This window comes from Dermacentor albipictus, chromosome 2 (assembly GCF_038994185.2).
Source record: "Dermacentor albipictus isolate Rhodes 1998 colony chromosome 2, USDA_Dalb.pri_finalv2, whole genome shotgun sequence".
NCBI classification, from domain to species: domain Eukaryota; kingdom Metazoa; phylum Arthropoda; class Arachnida; order Ixodida; family Ixodidae; genus Dermacentor; species Dermacentor albipictus.
Window position 1 is genome coordinate 132069901 of NC_091822.1, and position 19459 is coordinate 132089359.

The window sequence follows — 19459 nt, forward strand, 5'->3', positions numbered from 1 at the left end:
TCCTCCATTTTCCTCCTAATGCTTCCGCGGCACGTCTCCTCCTCGCGCTCGCTTCGCCGTCAGCGTCTTTCATTACCCGCTGCGTTCCGCGTTCGCTCTTTCATTCTACGCTGTGCTAGTTCGCTCAGTTACGCCGAGGGAAGACGAGACGCGCCTACGCTCCACGCAGAACGGGCGCCTGCAAGCCGATCTCTAAATAAAAAAAAAGAAAAGAAAGGAAGTCAATGCTTTGCGCAACCTGTAAAGTAGGCTACACCCATAACTGTCGTGCTTAAGGCGAAGTATCAACGTGACAATGAACGATCGAGAACAGAAAAAAAAAGAAGGAAATAAATTAATAAAGGAACACTCACTGTCTTTGCGCGAATCTGCATCCGAGTATAGTTCCAGAGTATCCAATCCAGAAGAGTATATTTAGTAGTTCGAAGAACCTGCAGGACAAGCAGACGGCGATAAGGAGACGTAAACGCGGTTGCCCCGTGCTCGTTAACTCTGTGACCATCACATCAACCGTTCAATCTGAAGGCTTTTTTTTGTAATTTAAAATTACACGAATGACTCTTTAAACGAGAAGAAGGGCGGTTAACCGAAGTGCCCGATTTTTATTAGTCATATTATAAGAAGCCAACAAACACTGACACCATGGACAACATAGGGGAAATTACTTGTGTCTAATAAATGAAATGAAGAAACGATAAATTACTGGAAATGAAAGTGGATGAAAAAACAACTTGCTGCAGGTGGGGAAGGGTCCTCCTTGCGGCAATCCACGATCCCGATGCCAAGGTTGTGGGATCGTTCCCCACTTGCGGCAAGTTGTTTTTTCACCGGCTTTCATTTCCATTAATCTATCGTTTCTTCATTTCATTTATTAGACACAAGTAATTTCCCCTATGTTGTCCCTGCTGTCAGTGTTTGTAGGTTTCTTATGATATATGACGAATGACTCTCTGTAATTTACCCAAACATTCCGGATGATCGGTCACAACATGAAAGGCAAGAAACATGCGTGAGCTCCACTTTGATTATAGCTCACATGGGAAAAGCTACACATCGAAAGCTGACAATAGCAACTAGTGAAAAATATTGTAGTCGTCATATATATATATATATATATATATATATATATATATATATATATATATATATATATACACTTTAGAATAGAGATTGGAAAACTTAAAAATTAGATTATGGGGTTGCGCCATTATGGGTTACGTTATAATGGGTTACGCATTTTACAGCTTACGCTGTAAAATGGAGGCCGAGCTTTTCCTTTTTTCGGAATTGGCGCGTTCGCTATCGCGTGTCGGTCCTCCGCAAAGCTGAGCCAAGCGCGCAGTCGCACGCACCAGGCAACGCGTGCGTAAACGTGGACGGGGTAGGGCTATGGTCCATAGAATATTAGCCGTATTTAAGCCAAATATTACCGGCCTCTCGCATAATGTGAAAGTGTGCTCATTTAGCGCTTGTAGAGGAGCAGCGTACAGCGATTACGACGACACGGCGCCGCGCACTGTTCGAGGCTCGTACCTGGAGCCTTCAAAACAGGAACTGGCACTGGATTAGCTGTCGTCTGACGATCTGGATATTTAGTCATTACCGACCGTTTTCGTGGCGTTGCTCGTTTGCAGCCTACATACTTTCTTGAAAAAAAAAATAAAGTAAATGTAATCCATACGACAGTATATGTATACGTAGTGAAAGGAAGCCCATACGGTTTTCTCGGAAGCTTTATAGTTGAAGAAAAATTCGTTTCGGACTGGAGATCGAACCCTGGTGTTACGACAACTGGAAGGGTCCATTAATTCACCTCCAGTCTGCCATTTCGAGCCTTTCGGTTAGCTCAACTGGTAGAGTGACCGCCATATGGAGGCGTTGGTCCCGTATTCGATGTTCTGACCAGAACAAATATTTGTGTAACGGCAAAACTTTCTGATAAGACCTTGTTGATTTTCCTTGTGGCTAAATGGTAATTTTCCTTTCATGAAGCATCTTCCATCTTAGCATTCCAGCACCACTGATTTGCATAGTTTCTCTAACAATCACAGCGAGTCACGCCTACTCTGCAGTGTCTATCCGGCTTTTCGCCTCTGCGAATGAGTTCCCTGCCCCGCCAGCGAACTCATCGCTCAATTACGTGAGACGAAAGGTAAGCTAAGCACCTTCAATTACTAATTATAGCATTGCCTAAATTGGTGCCCCCCTCCTCCCTCCGCCTACGGTACGTTCGACTGGTTCCTATACCGCATCCCAACAGCGAGCGCTCTCGTGATTGGAGCCAAATAGCGCCTGCTCCAGCCGAATGTGTTAGCCGTTCCGATACTCGCGCACAACTTTAAAAATTATTGGGTTTTACGTGCCAAAACCACTTTCTGATTATGAGGCACGCCGTAGTGGAGGACTCCGGAAATTTCGACCACCTGAGGTTCTTTAACGTGCACCTAAATCTAAGAACACGGGTGTTTTCGCATTTCGCCCCCATCGAAATGCAGCCGCCGTGGCCGGGATTCAATCCCGCGACCTCGTGCCCAGCAGCCTAACACCATAGCCACTGAGCAACGACGGCGGGTAACGTACAACTTTCTGTGGCAATCAAGGGAAAGCTACGGGGGCGTGGCTGCTGCACATGTGTTACGGCGCTAAGTAGTCCGCCATCGTTTGACAGTGCTTTTGGTTGCTCCTAACAGACGCGGAACCGACGCAGCTTCGCGTTCGCCCAGACGCGGAAGGGAAAAGCCGCAAGTAAGCTTTCACATTCAGTGGCATGTTTTAACTTATTTAACTGTTATTAATAAAGCGTTTAAGTTTTCTCTTCCCCAGCTTAAACTGTCGTGGATGAAAACACGGGACTCTTTTCAGAAGCGCTCTTACATGTGCGTGCTTTGCCTCCGTAGCTTTCTCTTCATTGCCACAGAAAGTTGTCCGCGAGTAAAGAGCAGTAGGAGAAGCGACCAAGTTCCTGTCGCATCTCGGTCGCGTTCCCAGGTTGAAAGTGGGAGCGCTTCCGAGTGCTTTGAGCTGGAGCGCAGCTCTCTGAATGAATCAGCCAAATGTAAACCGCAACGCGAGAGCACTCGAAAGCGACCACTCGAATGTACAGTTAGTGTCAGTTTGTATGTTTTTAACGCGACAGCGTTAAGGAGCTCGTGTCGCAGAAAAGCCGGTGTCGTCGGCGTTGGTGTCGGCGTCAGCGGCGTTGGCCGTGAGCGATAAATCCCAGAAGGCACTTCATAAATATTCCGAGCGACGTTATGCCGTTGTTTAGCCTTATTCGTCTCGGCCCAACGAACTTACGGTTTACAATGCACCATGGGTGGGCGTTAAGGTTGCATTACTGAGCGACTGAGTATATATAGACAATGAGCTCGCATTTCGTGAGAGCTGCATTCGGAGCGTACGTCGTAAAATGTACGTAGGGTTTTGTTATTCAAATAATAATTGCAATAGATCTATTTGCTTGCTGGAATTTCCAGGAGTAGCCATAAGCGAAGAGTACTAGCATAAGACGTACCTTTGAAGAGCGTTCCAACTCCTTCAGCGACGGAACTACGCGAAATGCGCAAGTTGTGTGTGGCTAAAGTATGGATGCGAATGAAAGAACACTTGCCTGCATTTTTCCAGTCTGTTCAGCCTCAGCCTGGCGTAGCAGCAGATGATCTCCTCTGCTTGGGCGTTGAGCTGGTTATCACTACAGAAAAACAAATAATGCTGCCCTTAGATGCATTGCATCTACAGGTTTACCCGCTCAACTTCATCCAAGCGCCAGTCAGTATAATACAAGCGCTATGCAAATTAACCCAACTGCCAGTCATTTTAATCCAAGCGCCACTAAGTTTATTCCAAGCCCCACTGAATTCAATCCAAACCCCAGTCGAATTCATCCAAATGCCAGTGAACTTAATCTAACAATAACGAAATTCAAGAACTATCGAATTTCAAGGCAGTTGTAATTTTATGAGAATATGAGGGGTTAACATGTTTTCTTCAAAGCAAGAAGGCAAGAGTACGCCAATAAATACAGATAAAGCTTAATATCGCAGCCATTCCACTATGTGAATGTGGGCTACCAGCGGAGCTTAAAAAATACAAAGCACACCACTGAGTGTAAAAGTTTAGTTATTTTCCGGCTTTTCCCTTCCGCGTCTGTAGAATACTCTGCAGGAACACGCACAATCGCTACTAATAGCGGCTTAACCTGTCGAGGGGTCCAGACTGAAACGCGCCAAGCGTCTAAAGGCGCTGGATTCCCCCGCAAGCACAATCGCTACTAATAGCGGCTTAACCTGTCGAGGGTTCCAGATTGAAACGCGCCAAGCGTCTCAAGACGCTGGATTCCCCCGCAAGAAATCCATAAGGGCGTTCATGCCACTTGTCGATGAATGCGTCGGTGGCGTTTAGTAGCTTTCATGCGCCCGTGGTGAACGGTTGTGCGTAGCGTGAGCTTCCAAGGAGTGGATTTATCGGCATGATAAGGCCGCGGTATCAGGTGGACAGAAAAACCAGGCCAGGACTACCAACTGAACTTGCCATCACTGCCAACAGGTGCGTCCGTTTTGCACACAGTTTTAAATTCGAATCATTTCTTGGCGAACATTTGTCACTTTGATAGTATCTATCTAGCCGCCTACTACTTGGTGCTCTCATGGTCGTTTCCTTCACTTGGTATGTGCCAAAGTTAATATAGTATGACAAGCGTGTATGACGAACGTAAATGTTCGGTCGTGACATGAATATCATGATATGTGTGTCATGTAGGTCATGAAACAGACGCCTACGTCTTGGTGCTCTCATGGTTCTTTCGTTATCTTGGTATGTACCAAAATTGGCATAATATGACGAACATAAATCATAGGTCATGACATGCGTATCATGTAGGTTAGGAAACATCCGATTACGTCTTGGTGCACTCATGGTGGTTTCGTTAACTTGGTAGGCTCGCCGCACACTGCTTCGCATAGCATTGGTTCCCACAGGACGTGGGATCTGCCAGCATTTAAGGGGAGGCCTTACAGAGTGGAACATTTTCGAGACGCTCTTACGCGACTGTCTCTAATGACGGAAGTGGTTGCGCTGGGTGCATATCGAATGAACCATCTGTGGGCGGTGACTTTCAAGGACGAAGAAGGAAAAACGAAGATTCTCGCTGCAGACGCCAACCCGTGTGACCGAGGCGTCCGTGTCAAGCTCTAGTTGCTTCTTCGCGGTTTACCTGGCGACGGCGTTCGCACTGTCTTGTCGCCTTTTGAAAAGGTGACTGAAATCACCAGTAACAAGTGGAGGGTGCAAGGATGCTTTGACAAAGGGTCAAGCGCCCGTTCTCTGACATTGGAACTGAAGGTGGGCGTCACCACCGAGGACTTGTCCCGCCAGCTGCCAGTAGCGGAAAATGTTGCGCTCGAGCATGTCCTGGGCTGAGTACCCCCCTGCCTCCGGTACCGTGGCATCGGGTACATACGACGCGAGTGCAGTGTACCACGCTGTGGGCTTTGTCGTCGTTACGGCCACGATGGGATCCAGTGCGTCCGTACCTACGCTGCAGTGACAGGCCCGGAATTGAAGGAAGATGTCACAGATCGCGTGATGGACGTGGTAGACGCAGTGGAAGCCACTAGTAAAGGGAAAAATGTCCAGTCCTCAATCCTAATGCCCCTGAAGAAGGCAACGCCTGTTGATGAAGGCAAGTCATTTGATGGCTAGAAAGACGCGTGGGATGACAAGGCAGAACCAAATAACTCGATAGAGATCGAGGTAAAAGAGGCCAAGGATACTTGCACCTCAGCAGAAGTGACGACCGGAGAACAGCACGACACTGACGACACCGTGATGCCAACGTCAAGTAGTTCGCTTGCTAAGAAGCTTCATGAGGAGGCAGGTGAGTAGGAGGATAAGGGATCAAGAGACATGTATTGACGAGTCTCCACCGAAGGCTACCCCGGGACGCCGATCGGCGTTCAAGCCCAAGCCCGGCGTTCCAGCCAAACGCCGCACTACAACCCGACGCGTCCGCTAACGCGCAGGCGTTCCGAGGAGAACAGACTTGTTGCAGAGGCCTTAGGAGTGGGGTTTGTGGGCAGGATGTGCGTCGACCGTCGTCATTGTGCTTTGAAATCCAGACAACCATGGTCCGCCTGACTAGACCGTCGAGTCAACGAAGCAGATGTGAGACGGACTATGTGCGGTAATGTGCTTTGTGCTATGTGCTTTTCTTTAAATGACAGCTAACCTTTCGAGTAGTCTTCGTGTCGCGACGTTGAACGTGCCTGGACTAAGCGGGCGTAGAAAGCAATGTCAAGTTAAGCGTATTCTTGTTGAATTGACTTATTGGCCGTTCAACAAACAAAAATATGGCAGTCGCTTAGCTCGGCTATGCCAGGATATACGTAGCGAAAGCTAAGGCATAGCATGGTTAGCCTTGGTAAATCTTGATGGCAAGTCCAGGTTAGTCTGGTTTCTAGCTATGTTGCGGCGTTTAGCCAGTCGTTCGGCGCGCTGTTCGTCTGTTTTCTGGACGATTAGTTTCCTCTTCATCTCGTTCCGATGTCGATTCCACGCCTCCTCCTGCTTATCAGAATTGTCGCCGTCCATACTGCCGCCTCAACTGTGGTTGCGGCGCACGCGAGCTCTCCTTTTCAATCCTCTACATGTTATCAGGCATGCGACGCAGCTGGCGAAGCGAGCGAAGGCGAACGCAACGATGAGCAGCGCGGTGTGACGTCATGTGCCTCCTCGGAGCACGGCCACGGCGAAATCGCAAGTTCGCGGCCAGTAAAGCTTTCGCTTTAAAAATGGCGATTGATGAATACACGGAGCAAATGGTTAACGTTTTCCGCCCCAGATATACCGTATGTGTATGTCACGCGGCGGGTAGGCCTGGGGGCTGCCTTATTTTTTTGCGTAGCAGCATTGATGTAGTTGAAGTGGTCACGTCACCTGTGGATGGTAGAATGGTACTCTGTGTGTCCTCGTTAGTCCCACGTGACTAACGACAGCTTTTGGAGGCTGCTTTCTTCTTTACTATGAGAGCGATGCAGCAAACGGCAATGCTCGCAGATAATTGCGAGGAAAGGCCAACAAGAGATCGTTAACACAGTTAATGACGCACGTACGATCTGGTCATGGCTATCAAACGAAACATCAAACAATGATTAAATGATAATCGCTGTAGGTACTGGTAGGCTTCGGTCATTAGTGAATATGATTCACTATTTCACTGCTATTCCCGTAGCCTCCAATCGACCACTTGCTCATCCACACCAATCGAACGCCCATGAAATTAGCAATTAACTGCATAACACAGCTAACTGAGAGGCTCGAGTCTCTAGTGATCACAAGTGAAATACAACGCCCAGTTCAGTGTTACAGCTTTCTTACAGACAATGACGTCATGCAATATCACATGCCATAAACGAATGACTCACTATAGCTACTAGGCACTCGTAGGCTTAAGTCGCTAGTGAATATTGTAACCTATTTTTACTGTCACAGTGGTAGCTTTCATTAGTAAACAATGTCATTGGTATCAATCAAGCTGCTGTAAAATAAGAACTTTTTTGTTACCGTTGCCAGCTGGTAATGCCGAGTCATTAGTTACCACTTATTCTCTATCTTAAGAACATGACCACGCAATTTGCGTTTGTAACTTTTTTGTTACCGTTGCCAGCTGGTAATGCCGAGTCATTAGTTACCACTTATTCTATATCTTAAGAACATGACCACGCAATTTGCGTTTGTGAGCTCTCAGCGTTCCCAAATCGTGCGAAGGACGGTATAGCGTATATTGCACTCTTGATATTGTCCACGTTCTTGACCTAGGTCTATACTAGGGACGGGTTTGCTTTGTGTATGACGTAATACCTTACGAATACTACTAATCGCTTCAGATGCTGATCATACGCATTAGATACGATATTGACCCATGTGCTTACTTATTCCTCTGGGACGGCATTTCACTCACTAACACTTAAAGATATCCATCAGCAAAAGACGTGCGCCTGCATGATTTGGAACTTACTCGAGTGTTATCGTTGACTCCATCTGCAGTGTATGGTCTCACGGAAATTTGTGTAATCAGGTTGTACGTGCAACATGAATTGTGTAGTACGTACTTTCCGGAAGGCACGCGAGCACTGGTGATTACGCTGGAACGTTCGACGAATGATGTAAAAAAAAAAAAAAAGAAGACGACGCGCTTGACTCGCAGATGACATTTTCGACGTTCGCCCGCTGGTGCTCGCCGCTATCATTGTGGTTTGAATGTCACTTGCCTTTAGGGGCACAGTTTCGTCCAGTAAAGAGTTAGTTATGTGATACACAGTTTTAGGTACTGTCTTCGTCGCTGCTACGTGACAATATGAAGAACCTGCAAAATCGTGGAATAGCTGAAAAAAAAAAAGGAAATACATCGTGGCATCTGGAGATGCATACTGAACTACACACGCACGCATATGAGGGACCTTTTTCAGTGCGCGGATCCACTAAGCCCTAAGGGAACCCATTGAGTTTTTTTGAAAATTTACAAAAGGGAACTCTGATGCTATGTACGCCTATGGAAGCTGCAGCCACGATCCTTTGGACATTAACCACCATTAGGACTTCGCGCATTGATGACATTCAACAAACTGTTTCGTTACAAATACAAAAAATTCGCAGTGATTGTGCATGTGCGTGAAGTGTTATTGTCTTCATGTGTCTACAATATACGCAATATATAGCACAAAGATTTGACACCCGCGATTCACATGGTTGCAGAGCGATCACAGCGCCAGAGTTCTGCGCAGTGACATGTTTGTAGAAAACCGCGAGTGAGGCGTGGCCTCCAAAATCGCAACGAGCCGGCGCGATCTTGGAGGCCACGAGTGAAGCCATAAGGTGGAGTTATTTTTTTTTCATCTATAGGGACTAGAGTGTTCTCACACTCTATACGCTGACGCACTCACTGGGCGTGCAGGCTTCCGTAGTAGACGCAGACGGAGGAGAGCGCCGACGCAGCCAGCGACACCGGCAGCGTGATCAGCGTCCAGCTCCAGAAGGACAGTGACGACCTGCGTGTGTGAACGACCGCAAGAGGCGTAACGTGATTGATTGATCGATCGATCGATCGGTTTGTAGAAATAGGTTGGACGCATCGCTCTAGTGCTACGAGAAGTGCAGTACAGCGGGGAGCTATAGCTGGAGGAATTCTGACATCTCTTTCTGTAGTAGCGACGAACCAGAAGGAGATCACGACGAGGACAGTAGATGCGTCTATAAATACATAAAGAAAAAGTGAGTGTAGCGGCGAGGCACGGTTGTTAAGTGGGGGAGGGGGGAGGGGAATAGAAATAATAAACAAGTGATACGATGAGTCAGAAAGCTCGCATGCTACATAAGGAAACCTAATCTTGGCGAGCTCGGCAACACCCTTAGTCAAGGCTTCGTGAGGCTCGGGACTTCTCTGAACTCTGCGAACTATGGCGGTGGACAGGACGAGCCGCGGCGCCTAAACAAGTACTCGAGGACCTCGAGCCGTCAACGAGTGGACAACATTTTAGTGGCACCTGCGGGTATGCACACAGCTATACAGGATGTCTCAGCTATCATGCGCCAACGTTTAAAAATATGCAAATGCCACGTAGCTGGACAGAACCAAGGTAATGTTGTTTGCCGTCGCTTGGAGTTACTCAGAGTATCTTGCTTTTTGCATTCCACCTAATTACATTAGCGTTAATTAACGAACTTCTGAAATATTATAGTTAGATGAAAAATGTAAAATGAGAAAATGGTAGAGCAAACGATATGTACTTGATCAACGTGTTTTTTTTACGAGCGTGAAAGAAGCCCGCGAATACACGCAAAGTGCCTCGAGTGGCCAGTCGCGCGGCAACTTTTTGCTTTAACGGCAAACACTTGCAAACACTAGCAAGCACCCGCCAGCCATAGATGATACCAGAGCGTAAGACGCCGCGCTCGGCGACAAGGTATACCTCGCCTTTGCCAACGCAGGACCACAACTGCCGAGTTATACTTGGAAGGTGATCGAAGTGCAAAGCAGCGTGTATAGTACAAACCATGTTTTTTTTTTTCAGTAGTCTCCTCCTTTTGTTACAGTCGGTTCTCCTGACACTGACACGGTCTATAGACTACTCGGCTCGTCATTCTGGCCACAGACTATCTTGATGCTGAGTTCTCGGGTGATCGCTGGGAACGTCTACTGGGCCCTGTGCCCATAGAACTGAGGCTTGTTGAAACGCCTTATGCACCGAACCGACTGAATAAGGAAACTGAAAACACTACCAGTAACAAAGACTGTTGAGTTCACGGACTTCCGACTCTGCATGCCTAGGCTATATCGCTGCGTCGTACTTATACATCTCCCCACTTACTATTTATTGATTTCTTTCTTATTTTTCATTTATAGCTATGCCATCGGATCGAACAAGGTCCCTGTGACATGGGTTCACATCCTGGCCCGGCCATGTGGCTTCGCCCCGGTAAATTGTGCTTTTTAGAATCCCGTATCGGGACTGCGTGCTCATTCAGGTAAGTGCGCTGCCGCTCCGCACCTGCACAATAATAGGTTTACACGATGTGCAACCCCACCGCGAGTGACACCTGAAGGTTTAACACAAACGTTTAAACGTCAAAATTTTAGCTCCCTAGCTCTATCCTTAACACAGACTGCATCACAGGTCTGACGCCATTTCAACTGTTTTTGCAGCCAATCGCCTTTGTGAACGCATCAGCCATCTTAACCTCTTGGACATTAATTTTTATCGGATAAAAAAAAGTTCTGGTACATCGACCACATCTAAAGAAACTGAATTTTTAAAAAATTTATAGCCGACTTTTGTTGTACTGACAATTGTTACCGATGTAGAAAAAAAAAAGAAAGCACTTGTACCATGCATGGGTGTAATCCGGAGTCGTTCTCTATGGCGGGGCCTCACAGTAAGATCGTGATTTGGGCATGTAAAACACAAAACCAATTTTTTAATGCCATAAATAAATTTCACTTAAATATCACCTAGCCACTTCAGATATTTCCCCATTGTAAAGCTCTAATGTGAAAGAACAAGGACAGAAAATATCCTTACATCATTGTAATACACCGGCGCTGTCAGCAGCCACATGGAAGTCTACCTCCCGGGAAATTGGCGTTCCATGGTGGTGCGCATTAACCAATTTTAGAGTTCAGGTGTAACCAGGAGTGTCTTATAATCTCAATCACAATATGTTTTAAAATGTCGTTTTCTTTTAGTGCTTGTGAATGTGAGGTGTTAGCTTTGCGGGCATCATTACAGACGCAGCGCCGCGAATAAGAAATGAAGCGAATACATCCCCTGACGGCTCGCGCACTACTGCGCATATAATTTTCCATGACCCAAAAGTCTGAAATTTTCTGCCTGCCAAAACCCACTCAAGAAATACATTCACCGACATATCCAGCGAAGTGTTGTTCCTCCGCTCTCACGTATTGTCCTCTCACATTGGTTGTTAAAGAATAAATAAAAGTGGAAGAGAAATGCGTCAGGCATAACGTCACAGCTCTTTGAGGTTCCGGATCCATGAGGTGTTCGTGTGTGTGTGTGTATATATATATATATATATATATATATATATATATATATATATATATATATATATATATATATATATATATATATATATATATATATATATATATAGTCATATCATAAGAAGCCAATAAACAACGACACCAAGGCTCGCATAGGGGAAATTATCTGTACCACGACCCCATACCTACTGTCCCGAGCTATTAGACAACCTAGCTGACTGGGTTGGAGTAAAAGGCGTGACGACGACGGCACGACGAGAGTAAGATGACGAGGCTAGATTGACGATGAAACGTCCACGACGGCATCACGACTTGAAACATGTACTGGCCTGGGCAGGTAGACAGTTGGGTTGGCGCAAGAGATTAGATAGATAGATAGATAGATAGATAGATAGATAGATAGATAGATAGATAGATAGATAGATAGATTCAAAATACTATTACCATTAAAATAGAAAAGGCTTTACTGCCCATACCTGTCCATGTTGGCGGCGATAGCTTCTGCGCCCGGCATGAACCAATAGCTGGCGATGCTTCCCGCCACGCTGGTCATGTTGCCGCACACGCACAGAGCCGCCAGAACCTTCTGGTTACGCTGCAACCTGCGGCGGTAGGCACTGTACGCTCTAGCGAAAGCTTGAACTGGCCTTAAAAAGGTTGTGGCAGAACCCTCAACTGCTAAAGCTACAATAACAGTTGGTGAGGGGGGGGGGGGGGAGGAGGAGGGCGAGGAAGCCGATCGCGTTAATCCTCCGCAAACATTTCGGACGGACGTCCTGTCAACTTCCACAGGCTTGAATTCCCTCTATGAAGACTACAGCGTCAGCTAAATATCGGATTATAAAAATATTGCCGAGCCTTTTTAAAGATACACCACAGAGAAAAATAATTTGAGTTACCGGGCTGCAATACTACAGATGCCACTCTTACCGTGACAATATGCTTAGTGAATCAGAAATGGGCCAAAAATGAAAGACGGGTGGCGACGCCTGCGGGATGTTCCCGCACCAGCTCGCCGTGACGTCACGAATTCTGACAGCGTCTGCTAGGGCCTCGTTAAATTCTTATCGATAAAGACGGACTACATTGCACTTGAAAAGAGCCAGCGACTGAATTTACCAACAAGTTTCAAGAACTTTTGCTGAGCCATAGCGACTCACATGCGCTAAATATTATTTGAAATTTGTGACATCACGCGCACAAATTAAAGAAAAAGTGAACTTTAACTTTTGTCTTTTTGTGTTAACCGACATATTACTGCGAAATTATTAAAGATAGACTTTTGAAGCAATACTGCCATAAGTATAAACTTATTTAGTGTTCCGTTTTAGCGGTCCATTGAAGCGTTCAGATTGAGCTGCAGATATTCTTGATTCATGTTATAAACTACAAAGTTTGTATAGGCGAATTGAAGCTTTTATGTACATATATCAAGCGGCTATAGCTTCTTTGACATAACAGTTTCCAAGCAAGCGTTATCAAGTGAGGTGTGGGTCAGTCTGGTGAGCTGATTGTTGCTTGAGGGCTGGCCAGATGTAATAGGCGCGCACGCTACTTTTACGTGATAAATTTTCTTGTCAGCGTTCGTGCGGTGAGCAGAGCTACGCTTGATTCTCACTGTCGTTCTTCGTGGTCCTCGGGTTCATCCGGCTCCTTGGAACGGAACGACGACACTGAAAAGGAGACAAAGGCAGAGTAAAGAGTTGCGTCGATCCGGTTTCTTCAGGTGGCGTTGGTATGATTCCCTAGGGTTCGCTGTTTTCAATTTTGAGCACAAAAAATAAATTGTAAAATGTTTTTTTTTCGACGGAATTCCGAAAAAAAAGAAAGATCAGCCCTCCAGAACAGTCGAGCATGGGAGAAATAGAACTAACTAAATAATTGTAATCGGGAGGGTGAGAATTAACGCTCGTCTATTTAAATTTAGGCGCAAGGTAAAGAAACACAGGTGGGTCAGAATTTATCCGGAGCTCTACTGTGCACATTCGAAAGGTTAAGTTCCACAATTTCTAAGTTTGCTGAGTCCATTCTTTTTGTCTATATTCGCGGCCTCATAGGTGCCGCTCGTATTGCATTATGGTTTGGGCTCTCACGTAGGTCGTCTCAGGTGAACCTACTTGACTTTGAATGAGTTCTCAGAATCGTCTGACGGCAAGATTCGAACATTTGACCTCTGTAGCGCAGACGGCCGATATTGAAACCATGACGCCCCGGACGCATGCATAGACAAGTGACATATAACGCCCTTATGCATTTATCGCGGGCAAGGCAGTGCCTTGAGACGCTTGGGGCGTTTCGATTTGGCTACCTCTACAAGCTGTAGCATTGCAATTAGTAGAGATTGTGCGTGTTGGCAGCATCTTCTGCACTTAGTATATATTGCTGGGAAATTTACGACAGTGTAGGCATACAAAGCGTAATAAACGAATCCGCAAGAACATCTGAGCCTACAAGCCCGAAGGTCAGACAAAACCATGTACTTCTCATCATTCCCATGGCGGGTAAACGACTGCAGCGCCAGAGTTGCGTCTAGTAATTATTGTAGAAAACTCTATGTTACGCAACGTCCAAAAAGAAAAAAAGACGTCTTTTATATGTCGTTATGTTGCGTGGTGCATAAATGGCGTTTTGATGGTTTTGAGGTCGAATGAAGTCGTTCTTAAGAAGTGCTAGGGAGCAAGAAACGTTCGTGAAAAAAGGCACAGACGCGCTATTGCATAAGACAAGATGCGAGTGTGCAACCATGAAGCTGAGGTTTAGAGGCGGTGATACTAGTGTAATGGCAGGAGTACAGCTTGACTTCTCTACGTAGTCCGCAGCGCCTTAGAACAAGTCTGCGTAATTTTGACATATTTATTAACAGCCATTAACAATTTGTGACTTATGTCTACCCTGTGTCCCAGCTAACGTTTGCGAAGCTGTTCAACGAAAAAAAGAATTAAACCATCGAAAAAAAACACGGTGCAAGGTAATAATTATAAAATGTATGCTATTCTGTTGTCGCACGTCTGACGACCGAACACCGTAAGTCTTACGATTACATCTTGCACCATCTTTCATTAATCTTTTCTTTTTTTTCTTTTTCATTGAGCAGCTCGGCCAACGTTAGCCGGGACACCCGTTATATGCATGGGCTTGGTGACAAGGCACTCACTGACGGCGGCCACGAGAGATCGGTCGTCCGCGCGAAACCGCTGAAACTGGCCGGCGCGCTTCGGGGACTCGCGGCCGGGCAGCACCACCTGGTTCTGGTGGCGGATCAGGATGCGCGGCTGGCGCCCCGGAAGAGAGAAGCGGCCACCGCTGCCGACATCCGGCTCCGGTGACACGGTCGCCACAGCCAACGATACGCGGCGCTGTAAGCGCTGGTGAGAACGCGGGCAGACGCGAGGCGTTAAACAAGGAACTTCATAGCTAGGGGAGAACTCTTCGATACCCCCCCTTCTGCCTATATACTGAAATGCATGCGAAATGCACAAATGCTCTTTCGAGACAGGCGCTGGGTCGACTCGAATGAGATTTGCTGCGTTTGAGAAAGAAAGTTACGTATCAGTGGCTGTAAAACCCAAAATTCCGATTTACGGTCCCGAACGTTTTTACAAAATTGCCGCAAATTGTTAAACTAAAAAAAAGAACCTACAAGCTCGAATTTTAGAAAATTTTGCACCAAGAATTGTTGTTACAGTTCTGTAAGTCTGCATCCATTAAAGCATATAGGGCGGACAAATTTGATATCTGAATTTACAGCTTACGTGAATTTGTTACTCTGTTTACAAGAGCTTTGTAAAAAGTTCAACTCGCATATTACTAGTACATTTTAGAGCGGCCTATAATGCATCAAATTTGTCCCCTTTAGATGTATTATTTAGTGCAGCCTACAGATCTGTGATATCATTTTTAATTGTGGAATTACAGAGTTGAGTACTTGATAGTCTTGCTCTTTAAAATATTGCAATTTTCGATCCACGTATGTTTGTACACATATTATTTAAAATCCTATGGCATTAGAGAAGAGAGTGGCTACAAAGCAGCCGAAAATAAAACGGATTGTAGCAATAAATCAATGCATGACAATATGTTATAAAGAAATATCGACGCCCTAAATAACAAATCTGCTTTATGGTGTCCTCATATTAAAGCTTTTTAAGTTACCCGCCGTGGTTGCTCAGTGGCTAGGGTGTTGGGGTGCTGATCGCGAGGTCGCGGGAGGGAATCCCGGCCACGGCGGCCGCATTTCGACGGGGTGATATGAGAAAACAACCGTGTACTTGGATTTAGGTGCACGTTAAAGAACCCCAGGTGGTCCAACTTTTCGGAGTCCTCCACTAAGGCGTGCCTCATAATCAGGTCGAATTTTGACTCCTAAAGCCTCTTGTCCTGTGTCGCTTGTCCCGTGTCGTTCTCCATCTCATGATCGTCTTAGTTGGCACTGTTCCTTCCTAATCCTCTTAATTTAATTTATATTTCAGTTTTTTAAATTTAAGAAAGCTGAACAAATTGGTAGCAGTGGATGCCGAAAAAAGTCGCAGTTCTGCCCGAAAGGCATTGATTGCTGTAGCGAATGAGTAGACATTTATACGAATTAAGGATAGTAGTTTCATGGGCCGTATTGTAAGCATTCGCTTGCTAAATAAATTAACAAGCATGATGTCACGCGCGCACCATCAAACGTAAACACATCTCACTCGATGACCGCGCAAACTTGCTATCGATACGGCGGAGTGAGACAACGCGGCAGCAGCAGCGAGCGAACTGACCTTCGTGCTGCCTCGTCGCCTAGCGACGAGAACACAGCGCACTCGAAACTATCAGAACTAAAGCCCCTTAAACTTCGTAAAGTACTGCCACGCTTTGAAGAATGCCGCCTCCTCCTCGCGCGCTCTGGCCGAGGCCGACGACGCGTCGCTATTGGCCTAATAGCATCACGTGGGCCCTCGCGCCATGCATCAGCGCCATTTTTGCTCTAGAACCGTCTACGGAGTGGCGAGGAGCGCATGTTGGCGCCGTTGCTACGCTCGAGCAGTGTAGGCGGCGCCACGGTCGAAGAGAGAGCGTGAAAGAGAGGAGAAATCAGGAGGAGTGAAGGCGAAGGAGGAGAGTGTCACCACTTTACGAAGTTTGAGGGGCTTTAATCAGAACTCGGCGCACTCTTTCCCCATCGCAGATCGCTTTGTGCGTATGGCGCGGGGCGGCCGCGCCCTCCACTCCCTCCCCTCCTGCCCGGTCGGTGCCTTGCGGTGATGAGCCGCGGCGAGCTTTCTCCCCGTTTTCCTCCTTTGCGCGGACGAGGCTGAGCCACCATCGTCAGTTTCCCTCGCAAGGTTTCACTCGCACCTACAGTATACGGAGCGGCGACGACGTTATCGCCCTTGGACTTTATACGGAAGATCACGGAGACGGCAGAAATGCGCCTGGAGTGTCCACATAGTTGATAGAAACTAAAAAAAATATATTCTACGGTCCTGTGTGTTTAGAAACAGACCCCGAGTTAAACCTTCTCGTTAAGAGGAAGGTTTAACTCTGCAGCTCCTATCCAAATACTTGGGAATGTATAAAATACTTTTTCCTCGCAACCACTTCGATGAGCGTTGTTGCATTTGAAAGAAAAGCGTACACAGACAGGAAGAAGAAAACAAGGTGCGGCCTTTCGACTAATGTTAGCCACGTGGACAAATGTATAGCTATACTTACAATCAGTTTCCGCTTGTTTATCGTTTGCTGTTTGTTTACTCGTCGTTTCTTATGTTCTTGCGCGATAATGGAGCTACTGTGTTGTGTATCTTTCTGCGCGAAAAAGTTTTCCACGAAGTCAGCCCTTTTTTTTTTCCTGCGTACGTATTTCCTTGTGCCGTCTACCCACAATTAATTCATACCGTCTAGCTCACCTTTCATTGCTTTTAAAAGAAGGAGTCAAAATGCAGCAAAATGAACAAAATGCCCAGGAACTTGGAGGTCTATTACGATATTTGTCACGTACGTGTTTACGAGTTGCGGAAGTGTTTTGCGCTACTTCGTTTTTTTTTTCCCGGCTGTATTTAGGTGCGCCGAGTGTTAATCTTATTTTTGCCAGCTTGTGTGCTCGCTCCCCGTTTATTCGCTATATCTGTGTAGCTAGGGGCATGCGTGCGTGAATGTTTATGTTTGTAGGTCATATCACGCGGGGGAACATCATAAGAACGTGGGGAACATCATAAGAACGTGCGGGTTTCAGACAGACGCACCCGTAAGATATGCTCTTCATTGAGATAACGAGAGCAGTTCTAAAAAAAAAAAGCCTTGCACTTCTGCTTTTTGCTGTCGCAAAGTCGTGGCTGATGTTGCGTCGACGGGTGACATTTTCGCATTTTAGGTATAATTGAAAGGAGTATATACTGAGGTTGCTGGTCGCCTGTGTTCTTTGTACTGCAAGATCATAGCAACGTAAGATTACCGCCAAGTAAGAGCAATAAGCTAAGCAATTTCGGTACTACGTGCTACAGATCACCTATCGTTCTAAAGGTATGAGCAAAGTTATTTTACCATTCAGACATTGCTATTGATTGTGTGCACTGTACTTTAGCACTTGACACTTTCTTTATTTTGTTTTGCATTGTTCATTTGTGCAGCCAGTTTCCCGTCTTCTTTCTTTTGCTACAGTGACTTCTAATGCTTCAAATAGGCAGTAGTGTACTTTTATGCGGGCATTACGTGCTGCTTAGTTTTATTGCTCGCCAACGTTTTCAGGGTGTTGTCAATTTTTCTTACTTCAGATGAGAAGCAGAACTAATCAACTGCTATTCAAGCAGGAAGACAACAGCAAGGGTGATTGGGAGTAGATTTCAAGTAGGCGGTATACTCTAACAATGATACATAATGAATGCAGTGGGTTCATTTTTCTGAAAAAGCACCTTTCGAGAAATTGCAGGAAAGCTGATTATATTGCTGTAATGAGACGGCACCTCATTCTTGTGCCGTGGGATAAAATTACAGACGTCTGTATTCTTTTTACGGGAAATTGCTCTAAATATGACATTGTGTTATTGCCGTACTGTAGAATGAAACTATGGACGTACGGGAAACATATCGTACCGGAAATTGCTGAAAATATAAGACGGCGGCTTACGGTGGGGCTGTGAAACGAAATTACGGATGCCATTATTTTTTTACGGGCAGTTTTTACGATGCTGCGAGGAAAGTCTAGTAAAAGAAACGGCACATTTTTACAGTGTAGTTGGCGCTGTCCTTTTTTCTTTAGTCGAGTAATGTCCTCCCACATTTTCTTTATTTCTGTTTATTTAGAGACACATTTCCTGGGATGAAGAGACTAAAGGTAGATCATAAATCTGCCTGAATAAGGTCCCTCGACAAGTACATTGCTAACTAGTGGTGAGCTAGTAGGCAATACCTTTTTTTATTAACGTTTAAAACAATAGCGACAATCACACAAATGCAATGAAAGTGAAATCCGCATCGCGTTAAACACGTCAGTAAAAAAAAAAATGGCTGTGGCTTAGGTAAGGTTAAGCCCAGGATGCGAAGCATACTAGCCTTTATTTTAGTTGTTGAACCACTGTTTAGCCTGGTGAACTGCTGTTGCTTGGCTATATTTGGTTCGGCTAGACGAAGAAACAACTCATGCATTACTTCTTCGCCTTCAAGAGTGGAACGCGACAGCGTTCCCGTCGACCCGCCAAGGGGTGTAAGACAATGGGCTACAGGGCAGCGACTACGCGCCCCGCATTGGACGCGGTGAGCGTCGAGCAAAGCAGCGTTCGGCGCGGCAACGAAATGTGCGCCTGAGCAAGAGACGCACGCCTTAGAAACAGCGCGTTTCTAAGGCAACACCGCATTCACTAGAGGCGCTTTTGTACCGCTTTGAAGCGTTGTACTCGTGGCTCAGTGGTAGCGTCTCCGTCCCACACT

At 46.1% G+C, this 19459-nt stretch overlaps 1 protein-coding gene across 1 annotated transcript in view; it reads right to left on the bottom strand.

Annotated features, from left to right (window-relative positions):
* LOC135912574 (uncharacterized) overlaps window positions 1–19459 on the bottom strand; it is a 51749-nt gene that overhangs the window by 11701 nt on the left and 20589 nt on the right. Inside the window, exons 10-15 of the mRNA XM_070533986.1 lie at window positions 14712–14922; window positions 13176–13230; window positions 12034–12159; window positions 8940–9044; window positions 3611–3691; window positions 354–431 (exon numbers count right to left, since the gene is read on the bottom strand). Coding sequence (XP_070390087.1) covers window positions 354–431; window positions 3611–3691; window positions 8940–9044; window positions 12034–12159; window positions 13176–13230; window positions 14712–14922 — 656 coding nt within the window. The remainder of the gene's footprint in view (window positions 1–353; window positions 432–3610; window positions 3692–8939; window positions 9045–12033; window positions 12160–13175; window positions 13231–14711; window positions 14923–19459) is intronic.